The sequence below is a fragment of the Triticum aestivum genome, chromosome 6D (genome assembly GCF_018294505.1).
Source record: "Triticum aestivum cultivar Chinese Spring chromosome 6D, IWGSC CS RefSeq v2.1, whole genome shotgun sequence".
NCBI lineage: Eukaryota > Viridiplantae > Streptophyta > Magnoliopsida > Poales > Poaceae > Triticum > Triticum aestivum.
Genome location: NC_057811.1, coordinates 313,974,085 through 313,985,636, shown reverse-complemented (window position 1 = coordinate 313,985,636; position 11,552 = coordinate 313,974,085). Strand labels below are relative to the sequence as shown.

Genomic DNA, 11,552 nt, shown 5'->3' with positions numbered 1-11,552 from the left:
CAGGTTGAAGTCAGTGTGTAAATTGAAGCATCAACTCAAGTTACAAGCACTCCTTTACAGGCAGAGGCTCTTGCTCTTTCTTTTGCTGCTCAGATGGCAAGCAGATTACACATTGTTCAACCCACCTTTCTTTTAGATTGCCTTTCCTTAGCTTTGGTTGCAACAACCGGAAAGATGATTGAGGCTAACACCCCGTGGAGCATCAGGAAATCTTTCGGTGATTTCTTCAAGTACTCTTCCAACCCACAACCTCAGGTGTGAAACATCTCAGGGGAGATTAATGGAATTGCACACAATGTAGCTCAATAGGTTCTTCACTCAAATGTCGAACCTGAAATATGGCGCTTTGCTTCAGCTCATAAGAATTCTTCTTGCCCTGTAGTTTCTCTGCTCTCTTATTTTCAGATTCAGGGCTTTGTAATACATGTTATATGTTGTTTCTGAGCTGAATGAAAAGTTTGACACTTCGCGCGCCTTCTGTTGTTCAAAAAAAAAGTTGTCCCGCGGCATCACCAAGCTCGTTCGTAAATGGTGGGAACGGCTTGTCAAGGAAACCGCCAGCTAAAGGGAGGAGGGGGCGGTGGAACGAAATGCACAAACCTCGACGACAGAGAGCTCCTCGAGAAGATAATCCAGCAGGTGGCACAATGTTCTGAGAGCAATGCTACATCCACGGGGTTACATAAATCTTCTGTTAATCTACCGAGCATTATTGATGTTTTGGTCTCTTTCTCTTTCTCTCTACAAACTAGGTCACGGTTTATTCCCTAAAAGAACAAAATTTGGTCACAGTTTATAAAGTTAGACTTTTTAAAAAGTCCATAATCAGTATAACATGAAACGGAAGGAGTAGGACAGTGGCCCGTGAGTTCATGTGTGGCTGCTTTTCAAGCTAATCCTAATTTCGACCAAAGAGGAGTACTACTTCCTCCGATCCATATTACTTGTCGCTGACGGCGACAAGTAATATGGATCGGAGGGACTACTAAAAATGGACTGCTCGTCGGAACTCAAATGGCCCGTAACAAATCATAGGAGTCAGCCTGAATACGAGACTGCCACTGCCAGGCAAAAGTAATCAGTGGAGTGAAGTCAAGTTTTACATCCCGAAATGAACTCACTATAACTAGACCTCATACGCCGGATAGCCCGGCACAATCAAGCCGCATATGTCATGCCCAGTGCCTTGAGGAGACACGTGTAAGAAAAGGCGTCCTCCCGCAATTTCTCGAACCTGCAAGTAACCAACAGTTAGGCCAAAAGGAAAAATATGATCTTGTTCATTCTCTTTTACTCCTTCCGTATCATAAACTGAACTGCAAAAACGTCTTATATTTTGATACAGAGGTAGTATATTTCACATGTCAAAAAACAAAAAACAACACAGATGGAGGAGGATCCATATCCTTTACTATATACCTTCCAGACTTTGAGTTGTGTCCGGCACCTACTTCACACTTGAATAGCAGAAGGTTGTCATCCCTTTTCAATTCCCTCAGCTTAGCCACAAACTTGGCAGGTTCGGAGTACATCACGCAAGGATCTGGTTGTTGTTACAGAGGAAATGAGATGTGATGCAAAACCATACATACCCGGAAGAAACTCGCAAGTAATCAAAGGGACGAACGCCTACCGTTTAAGCCGGCCGTGACGAGAATGTGGGGATACTCTTGTGCTTTCACCTGCAATAAATATTAACACACGTAACGCATAGCATCGATTCATTTTTGCAGTCCAATTAGACATCACGAGGGAGAAACAAAGTGAACACACGGCAGTTCTTATTCAGGCGTTCAGAGTTTAGTCTCTTCTTTCTTGACCCAGAGTACAGTCCACAATATTATTGTGAGAATCGCAGTTCCTATTCATGAATATATTCACACAGGGGATGATCGGTGGTGTCACTAACAAGCTTCAGCACGAAAATATCCACCAGACATAATCACATTGAATGGAACTCCAACTTACTAAATGTGGGACTGAATACATAAAGGTCGGCACTTACGTTGTCAACAGGAGAATATGATTTCATATAATAATAGTATTCTTCTTCCCTTGGATCACCCCACTCCTGAACAAATGATTAAAAAAGACATGAGTTGATGAGAGTAGGAACAGAACATCGAGTGCACTGAAGTGCAAGCTAGTCTACAAAATGGCGATACGACAGTAGAACATGGAAAGTTAACTTTAGATGTACTAGAGGAGATGAATACCTCCCATTCAGCTGTGGTCAATGGAATGGTTGGATCAAGCATAGTCGTGAGAGCATCAACAAAAGGGACCCCAACAATGGCGGCCTTGAATAAGTCAGGCCTCATATTTAGGACAGCGCCCATCAACAGGCCACCTGCACTTTTGCCACTAATGCAAAGCTTTTCCTTTGAGCAGTATTTGCTTTTCATCAAGTGCTCAGCACAAGCAATGAAATCAGTGAAGGTGTTTTTCTTCTTCAACAGCTTTCCATCTTCATACCACTTCCGGCCCATTTCCCCACCTCCACGAACATGAGCTATCGCGTGTACAAACCCCCTATCTACTAGAGAGAATATTGATCCACTGAAACTCGGATCTATGCATATCTGTTAACATAAAGTGGTGCACAAAAAGATGGTGCATAGTTAGCGCAATTGTTATGTTTGCCAGGTTTGCCAGCTTTTATGGGTTGAAGGGAAATTGTTATGTTTTATCAGTTGCTAGATTTTGACAAACATACAATGTCAAAACCAGTATTATTAGAAAGGAGATATGGTCTATTTGCCCAATATTCTGTTACAGTTTAGGTTATAGGTCGAAGGGAAACTGTTATGTTTTGTCAGTTGCTAGCCTTTGCCAAACAAACAATGTCAAAACCAGTACTATCAAAGGAAACAACAAGTTTCAAAAAACATGTTTTATTTTCCCAATATTTCCACTATAGTTTAGGTTCTCTTTTGTTGGATATGTCCCCTTAATTTACAGTTTTACATTTTACACTTCTACTTTAGCATTGATAATCCTTAATTTCAGAAAATGACACAACCACCCTACATGCAAGTAGAAGAAATTTTGTATTTCTATCGTTTACCCTCCGGCCGAGAGTGGTGTTTCAATTGCGTGTGCTTGTAAATTCTATGAAGCGTATGAAGGCATGATGAAACACTATGGCACTTTGCTGGATAATCACATTCAGATGAAATGGCGTGCGTGAAAACATGATGCCATGTTAGAAAAAAAGTTTGTGTTTCTTGCAAAAGTACACAAGAAATACATTTGTCCGAAAACAGTCATTTGCATCCATGATGAAGAAGAGATGTTGACGTGAACCACAGGGCATTCTAGAAAATTTTCAAGGCTTTCATGTGCATAAACCTCGCAATTTCTGTAAAATAAAGAAAAAGTACTTGAACATTCCAAATGACTCATTTGCATCCGAGATGAACCAAGGATATTAGCATGAATTACAGGCTGCTCTAAAAAATAGTCTACGATACTCATGACGGCAGAAAGATTTTTTTCTGATTAATAAAGATAGCAACCCAATACCTCATAGGAGCCAAAGCCAGATAGCAGCATGGGGTCTGAGCCATCGAGCTGCACAAGATCTTTTCTATATATAATGGAGATAGGGATCTGTGTTCCATCAGAAGCGGCAGCCCATTTTCTTTCTGATACATAATTTGATGAATCAAATCCACCTAAAACCTGAAAAAAGAAAAGTTCAAAGCACAAGAAAATAGTTCTCTTTCACGAGAGTTCTTTACTATTTCAAGTGGTCAATATATTTGCATATACTGCACAAGAAAATAATATGCACACACCACATATTTCTGAACAAAGCTAAGAATTCAATTCATTCAGTTCATGTAAACAAAGCCCGACACCACTGACCGGAGACACTTATAATTATTCCCTTTTAAGTGTAAATCATTGTTGTGTATGTACAGTCAGACTTTTGCAACTTCAGTCACTGATTTAAATAAAATAAATATATTAATCCACAGGAATTTATATAAGTAATTTCTCACTGAAATTACTTTCCTAACATGTTCTGTATTTATAAATTTTAGTAGCATTTAGTACAAGAATTGATTGTCTGTGTTGCATCTTGAGCAGCAATGACAAGCCTAGACTAGGAAATTCAGAAACATCAAGAGTTTCAGTTGAACACACACATTGATTAGCCGAATTCAGATGGATGCTTTACTTAGTAGTAGCTATTACAAAAAGAGTTCTTGCCAGCCCACAAACAGTGGTGGCTCAAAGGGGGAAACCCAAACAAAAGATGATGTCATCTCCTCTCTGACCTCCGGTTTATATAGCCTAAAAGGAGCAGGTAAGGTAAATGGTGAAAAGAGAAAAGGCAGAGACAGTAAACATGGCTTGGTTGGACAGTGATATGTTGCCTGAAGCGGCAATTCAAAGGGGACCGTCAGATGCTGGATCAACACCTGAGAACGCCGGAACTTAGCACGAACGTCTTACATGTTGAAATAATGTAATAGTAGATTTGTAAAACAAAATCAGCGGAAAGCTTTTGGCCTGGGCAAAATAGACCATCAACAAACGTACTGTCAAAACTCACAAGAATAGCATATTAAGGAAAGTAGAGACATTAGTTTAAGCAATAAACAGAAACTACCCAATGAATTTACCATTGTTGAAATATTGATATTCATTGTGCATTGATTACCATGGCCAGACATAAAGAGATATGAAGAAGCACATGCAAAATTTGTTCCAAATAACATAAAACCAAGTGGTGCAAGTAATAGCTTACAGTATTAATTTTCTTCAATACAGACACCCCTGAATCCATATCATAGTCAAACACAGAGGGTGGTGTCTTCATTGAGCTATAATGAAACCTAATAATAGATGAATGGAACTGTGACTCCTCGGGTTCCACTGCATATGCTGGATCAACAAAATCAATTTCCCGTCCACCCTGAAGTTTCCCAAGTGCCTCTCCGCTGGCCGGTAAGCCATATACAGTTATTTTTGGTAGACCATTCTCACGCTCATAGACAGCAATATGATTCTCAAAGAGCTGGAAGTCCTGAATTTTCACACTGAAAGGAGCTTCAGTTTTTTAATGCAGTGTTGCTCCTTATGTTATCAATGTTGGATCATCATCACTAATACATAATTTTCACATTGATAAGAAGAGCAGAGTACAGTAAATTAGATTTGCAAGCCGATAAGGTGCAGCCGAATAACTTAACTGATATGTTCCGTGCAGTTACCTATTAGATGCAGCTTAGCTATCAGTATGCATGACTGTACTATTAATCTAAGTGCATACTTCTCCAGAAATATTTTCAGTGTATTTGTTTCAAAAATCTAGGACATTACTTTAAGAGCATCAAGTTTCTCACCCACTTCCTAGTTACAAAAAAAAAACGTGACCTAACTAAATCGACAGCTTTCGCGTTGTTGTGATATCATCCTATGAATGATCCATATGTTTGACAGTACTGCAACATGAAAACATTAATTGGTGTGTTCCCTGATACTTTAGTGGTGTTCAAATTCATTAGCTGGTTATACATGGTGCTAACTGTACTTGCAAAAGCAGTGTCTTCCAGCTCTCTTCAAGCTTCCAATGAGAAAAAGGGTACATGGTGCATCTGTGAAATATCCTTGTGGGACCAGTATCCATATAGACAAAGGCATTTTTATCTTAACACTGGAAATGAACTAGAGACACCACAGCAAAACCTGGGGCTTGTGTTACAAAAGATGTTTACTCTTTATAAGCTTGAAGACTGATGCCAACAATGTCTCTGTCCGGGTTGGATAAATGATTTACAAGTTCACAGATTATACAAATTTACCATTGACATCCTATTCCATCTCCAAGTAAAAAAATAGTGAATCATACAGAAAATCAAATTACATTGAGGCATTTGGATCAACGTTTTTTTAACTATCTCCATAACAGTGAAGCTTTATTTGGTACCCTTTGCTTTTGGGTGATTTTTTAATAAGATTTGACAGAAGTTCCTAGGGGTTCCAAATACATTAGCCAATATGAGACATAAACATGATAGTCAGCCAGGTCTAAAATCCACTTTGCAGTCCTTCTTTTTTAGTCCTAAGAAAGAATTTGCAATTATGGAATCCAGGGAATGGTGTTTCCAGGGGGCGGGGGGGGGGGGGGGGGGGGGGGGTGGAATGGGCACTGTGTATCAGTATATAATCAAGAAGCCAAAAAAAACTAACTTTCAAACTTAAATAGCAACGAAGTTGATTACCTTTCTCTGTGTGGTAGCAAGACAGTGGCCTCGGCAACATTATTCGATGGGCAAGCAACCAGTTCAGAGTTGTAGAAATCTTCACTTCGCCTCTTAATATAGAAATGGTTTCCACGATGACTAGCTGCTGTATCAATGCCATACAAGCGAGGTGTCAAAACTTCAAGCTGCTTTTTCTGTTTGGAGATGTCTAGGTGGAATATAAAGCTTGTGCTTTTGCTTTCTGATCTAACAAATAAATATTGCTTGCTTTCTGAAGCTTGAAGACCAAGTGAAAATATGTCATCTTTTTCATGATACAGGCACATATCATTAGATTGATCAGATCCTAACTTGTGTAGGCATACCTGTCAAAGCCAAGGTAACGAGTCAATAAAACTATGACAAGCACTGCAAAATACACAAGCACACACTTGTCATGCATTGACGCAGTATTAAAACTTGGTTTCATCACCCTGCTTCTGAAAAAGGATGGTGCAACGAACATCAGCGGGTTTCACCCCATTAATCTGGTACATGGATTTGGACAGATCTTCTTGAAGACTTAGGGGCCGTGACTTGCTCAAAAGCTTGACACTCTCATCGCCGCGAATCGGAGTGCGTTCATCCCAATCCAGAAAAACTTCATTCCTGGGTAACGGGCTGTGGACTTCTTCCACCGGAAGTGTGCTCCAGCATTCATACTGAAAATGGACATTGTGGAGGTATTCGACTTTTTTTTCGTGGCCGTTCTTATTGGTAATTCTCCACTCCAGGGCATCAACTATACCTTTTTGTGGATGAAGCGGTGGTGTTTTTGCAGCCCGACAAATCCTATTTGATGTCAACATGGGCAAGAGCGTCATTGCCCCAATCCGGTGAGAGGGACCGGGGAGTGACTAACCCACGAGCACCCCTTGCAGGGGAGACCCAATGGGCACCGCTGGAGCGCCCCAGGGCAGTAGGGCACCACGTGTCGAACGCTGGGCGCACTGTTTTTTTTTTGTTTCCAGGACGCGTTTCTTTTTTTCAGGTTTTTGAATTTTGCTTGGTTTTTCCTAAGTTTTCTCGGAAAAAAATTGTTGTTTTCCTCTCGTGAAGCACACCGTCTGAAAAGGCACAGTTGTGCTTTGGTGTGAAACACAGATGTGCTTCCCAGGAAGTGAAAAGTACAGTTGTACTTCATGGTGAAGCACAGCTCCGAAAAGTGAAAAAGAAGAGATGTGCTTCCGGGTTTACGTTTTGTTTGTTTCCGATATTTTTTGCTTTCGTTTTTCTACAACCGCTATTTTTTACGGGAAAAAATCATCCAAACCTATTAACATGGGATCTAATTCTGAAGATCTCGACTCAAGAAATGCAACGGTGAAACGGTTCGTGATTTGAATGACCGGTTCAAGAGATAAAACGTTTGAAGAAATGAATCTATGGAAAAAAGCACAAAACTCCTAGGTTGCGACAAGTGCGCACATGCAGTGCGCCACTTCTCACCACGAGAGGTGGGGAGTGACCTTTGCAAGGGGTACCCTCTAATTAGTGATCTCGGAGGGACCGGTGTTACCCAACCCCCAGGCTCGCCAACCCAACACTCATTGCACCATGGGCCCGCTTTACCAGCGTTCCAGCACGTTCAGGCCCAACCACAGAGCAACACAAGCTTATAACGTGTGCAATGGTCTTAGCGATGCCACGTAAGATAATTGGTGAGACGGAAGAGAGAGAAACAAAAAAAAGAGGCTTGCCTTCTCTTAGCTAAGAGATGATCTCTTAGGAAGAAAGATAAGACATTTTTCTCCATTGTACGAGATGTCTTATCGTATTCACTTATTTTTTTAATTTTAATTTTAATCCTCCATAATTTTAGGATCTCGTGGCATTAAACCCTAAATACTAAAGATAACACTAAGAGATAACCCATTATATAACATGTTTTAGGGAGCAACTATTTAGGGGGTACCCCTGGTAGGGGTCCCGCAGGGGGCACTTCTGTGTGACACGAGAGGCCGACGCGTGGCTGCTGGGAGGTAGAGTGACCCCACGAGTTAGGGAGGACTTCGTTATGTAGAAGAAGGTGCAGCTGCCGGCTGGCTACCGTGAGTAATCAGTGTAGCTGCTCTCAGCTGGAGTGACTAGTGTTTGGCTGCTCAATGTGTTGTAAAACCTCTTCTAATTGACTGCCTTTCAATCTTAACGAAATGGCATGCAAAGCTCTTGCACATTCTTGAATAAAAAAGGATTACAAGTTTACAACTTGATATAGTAATTTTCAATCAGCTATCACCTTAGGAGTCAAGAATGAGTGATTAATCTGAACATGTCGCCGCCATTCTGTTAAACTACAAATTAAGAAGTAACATTTCGTTCCCAAGAAAATAAGAGCAAAAACTTGGGCATGCAGGGAAGACCACAGTGCATAGTGCCATAATAGCTTGAGAACAACGATGACAGAGAGAAATTCCGCTCATTTTTCCATGAATTTGAGCTACTTACATGATGAAACATCAATATTTACTTTTCTCTCATGCGTCTATAAACCTCGTGTGCACGAACCAGGACACGTTTCATGTAGAAGTAAGAAGAAGAGTTCACATACTTTATCTGGTCGATGAAGGCTGTCCATTGTAATGTAAACAAGGTAATCATCACCAGCCCACTCAATGTCAGAAGTAACTCCTTTAAGTGGTTGCCCAACATATTCTCCACTCTCCGCATCAATGACATAAAGCGTGTAGGCTTCGTCACCGTTAGTATCTTCTCCATAAGCAACTAGCCTACCGCTGGGACTGACCTGAAACGAATATTCAGATTCACCTAAATATGAGAACATTGAAGAGACACGTGCACAAGGAGTCAAGGAGCACACATTCACACAAATACATGGAGCAAGGGAAACCAAAATTATACTTTGAAAGCCCCGATGCTGTAATAGTCATGGCCCTCAGCCTTTACATTCTCATCCAAGACAATATGCTCATCAGGGGCATCAAGTCCTACGGGCATCGCATCGAAGACTGTGATATGGCCATCTGTTGGTACAAGACGCCTGCAGTGTTGTACATACTCCTTGCCAGTCAATGTTCTTTCATAGTAGTAATACTGCCCTCTGCGAAGAGGCACATCTGTATCATCTTCCTTGATTCTTCCTCGAATTTCAGCAAATATTTCATCCTCGATGTGTTTGACATCTAGAAGAAGGGAAATATAAGATATAAAAGAAGAGTATAAGACTAGATAACTTATAAGATGTTAATACATATTTAGAAGAAGAAAAAAAAGGTCTGGTCTCAAGTACAGCATTAAACTCCCCCTTCAGTTCAGAATGCATTTGTCATCAGTCTCCACTATCACTAGCGATCAAATTATATGACTGCATCGTACCCCTATAACATGGCAACCAGTGCCACGGCACAAACAATCCAATTCCACTAGCAATCAAGCTGCACAGGATGACAATCCAAGATTTAAATTCCGCCGATAGAACAACATAAGGCAGGTCGATCTACCAGGCACCAACTAGAACCAAATCGAATGTATACCACAAATATCATGACAAATTACTAGAGAATATGGTGGAGCCTAATTCATTAATTTGTTGGTGCAGACACACTAAAAGCGATTCGCTCAAATCGACCTCAGCAGGAAGATTCTCACTTGATTAAACTATCCAATCCAATCGGATGGTACCGAGCAGAAGCTCCGCAATGGCACATAGGCTCTCACCGGACATGAGGGCCGCCGTGTAGTCGTTCTCGGCGCGGAGGTGGGCGAGGACGGCGGGATCGGAGCGGGAGTCGTCGCGGAGCCAGTAGTAGCTGTCGAGGCGGACGTCGCCGTGCTCCGCCAGCTCGTGCGGCACCTTCCTTGCCACCGGCGGCGTGGAGGCCATCGCAGATGCCGAGGTGCACGATTCGAGGGCGAGTTGGCGTAGGGGCTGCCGGCGAGAAGAGAGCGCGGCGGCGGGAGAGACCCGGTGGGGTTGGATCGGTGTGAAGCAGCTCGGGTCCGTCGGTCCGTGTTCGACTGTTCTGCCCGTTGACCATACAAGAAACGGCTCTCTCTTTTTAAAACAAACAGAAAGATAGATTCATTTTGCAGATTCATTTTGCAATTCAGTGCAGCTGATCCAAAGATCCCTATAAAGAAAACTCAGCCCATAAACTTTAGAAAAAGAACATGGGTTCAAGCTGTGGAGTGTACTCTAGTGCATCTTCTGTTTGGCTTCAATAACTAATCAAATATCCATCATCGGGAACCCTACCACTTACATGAAGACATGTCAGACTATCGGCGCTTACCGGAGAAAAGAGAAACTTACACCATATTATTGTTAAACTGCCTCCCTTTTAACACCTTGGTCGGGTGGAATGGAAGAAGGTGACGCATCGAGGCACCAGAGCTTCAGAGGGTCGCCTTTCAGCCAAAACGGTCGACGATGAAACGCTCAAGGCAGACAATAAACCTTTGATGTCAGTAAGCATTAGAGGGCGTGGTAGCTTCACTGCAACATATCGTCGATCCACGGCTGGAGACCCATCTTCGGCACGACGAGTGACCTAAAGAAGACAGAGACAAACATGTAATCGACTCCTCTTCCTTCACCACCACCACGACAGAAAGAGCATGAAGATATCACTCTTGACTTCACCAAATTCAGTCGTCGCTCCATCTGACTGAGTGAGCTTTCGTCAGATCCTGCTGTGATAGGGAATGTCCTTCATGCACACTGAGCTTGGGACGCAACCGGTGGCCACAAAAAACGCCTCGCAAGCGCCCATAGAATGCTCGATAATGGCATGACGTTATGCGCCGTAGGCGCAAAACCCAACTAAATGTGGGGCGCAAAACCCAACTAAATGTGCATCTTCATACCCTTGGTGGATTTTAGTGATTAGTGTCAACATATCTTAAGAGACTAATGAATTGTCAAATCTATTTGAGATTTCTTCCAAAAGAGACAATAAGGGGAGTGATGGGTGATCCCTACTTCAAAGACAAGTGTTGGCAAGACTCAATACATGTTTTAATATTTTAGTAATCTGATATCACACTGAGTTCATAGTTATGCCGATATTATCAAAAGGGGGGCGAGGTTGCTAAGTTGAGCTCCTTTCGCCGTCGTCTCGAGGCGGAACTTAGGCAGGAGCATTTTTGTCCTCCGATGGAGCGATTCCGCCGGGGGTACTTCCCTCCCGGAGGGGGAAATCGAAGTCATCGTCATCACCAACAACCCTCTCATCTTTGAGAGTCCAATCTCCATCAACATCTTCAACAGCACCATCTCCTCTCAAACCCTAGTTCATCTCTTGTGTTCAATCTTTGTACCGGAACCTCAAATTG

At 42.1% G+C, this 11,552-nt stretch overlaps 1 protein-coding gene across 1 annotated transcript; it reads right to left on the bottom strand.

Annotated features, from left to right (window-relative positions):
* Positions 1-1,003: 1,003 nt before the first annotated feature.
* Positions 1,004-10,265, bottom strand: LOC123144839 (protease 2). Its single transcript, XM_044564090.1, has 11 exons — positions 9,936-10,265; positions 9,120-9,400; positions 8,809-9,003; positions 6,237-6,583; positions 4,760-5,051; positions 3,526-3,684; positions 2,217-2,582; positions 2,006-2,071; positions 1,634-1,682; positions 1,420-1,543; positions 1,004-1,234 (listed from the first exon to the last, which is right to left on the bottom strand). Exons 1-11 carry the CDS (start codon positions 10,099-10,101, stop codon positions 1,159-1,161), a joined length of 2,121 nt encoding a protein of 706 aa, XP_044420025.1. The 5' UTR covers positions 10,102-10,265; the 3' UTR covers positions 1,004-1,158.
* Between the last annotated feature and the right edge of the window lie 1,287 nt (positions 10,266-11,552).

Excerpts from the sequence above, each read along its gene's own strand:
- LOC123144839 (XM_044564090.1), bottom strand. The coding sequence starts at position 10,101 with ATGGCCTCCACGCCGCCGGTGGCAAGGAAGGTGCCGCACGAGCTGGCG. Across the intron at positions 9,401-9,935 it reads CACGGCGGCCCTCATGTCCG|ATGTCAAACACATCGAGGAT; the intron begins GTGAGAGCCTAT and ends CCCTTCTTCTAG. Across the intron at positions 6,584-8,808 it reads GCCTTCATCGACCAGATAAA|GTATGCCTACACAAGTTAGG; the intron begins GTATGTGAACTC and ends TGGCTTTGACAG.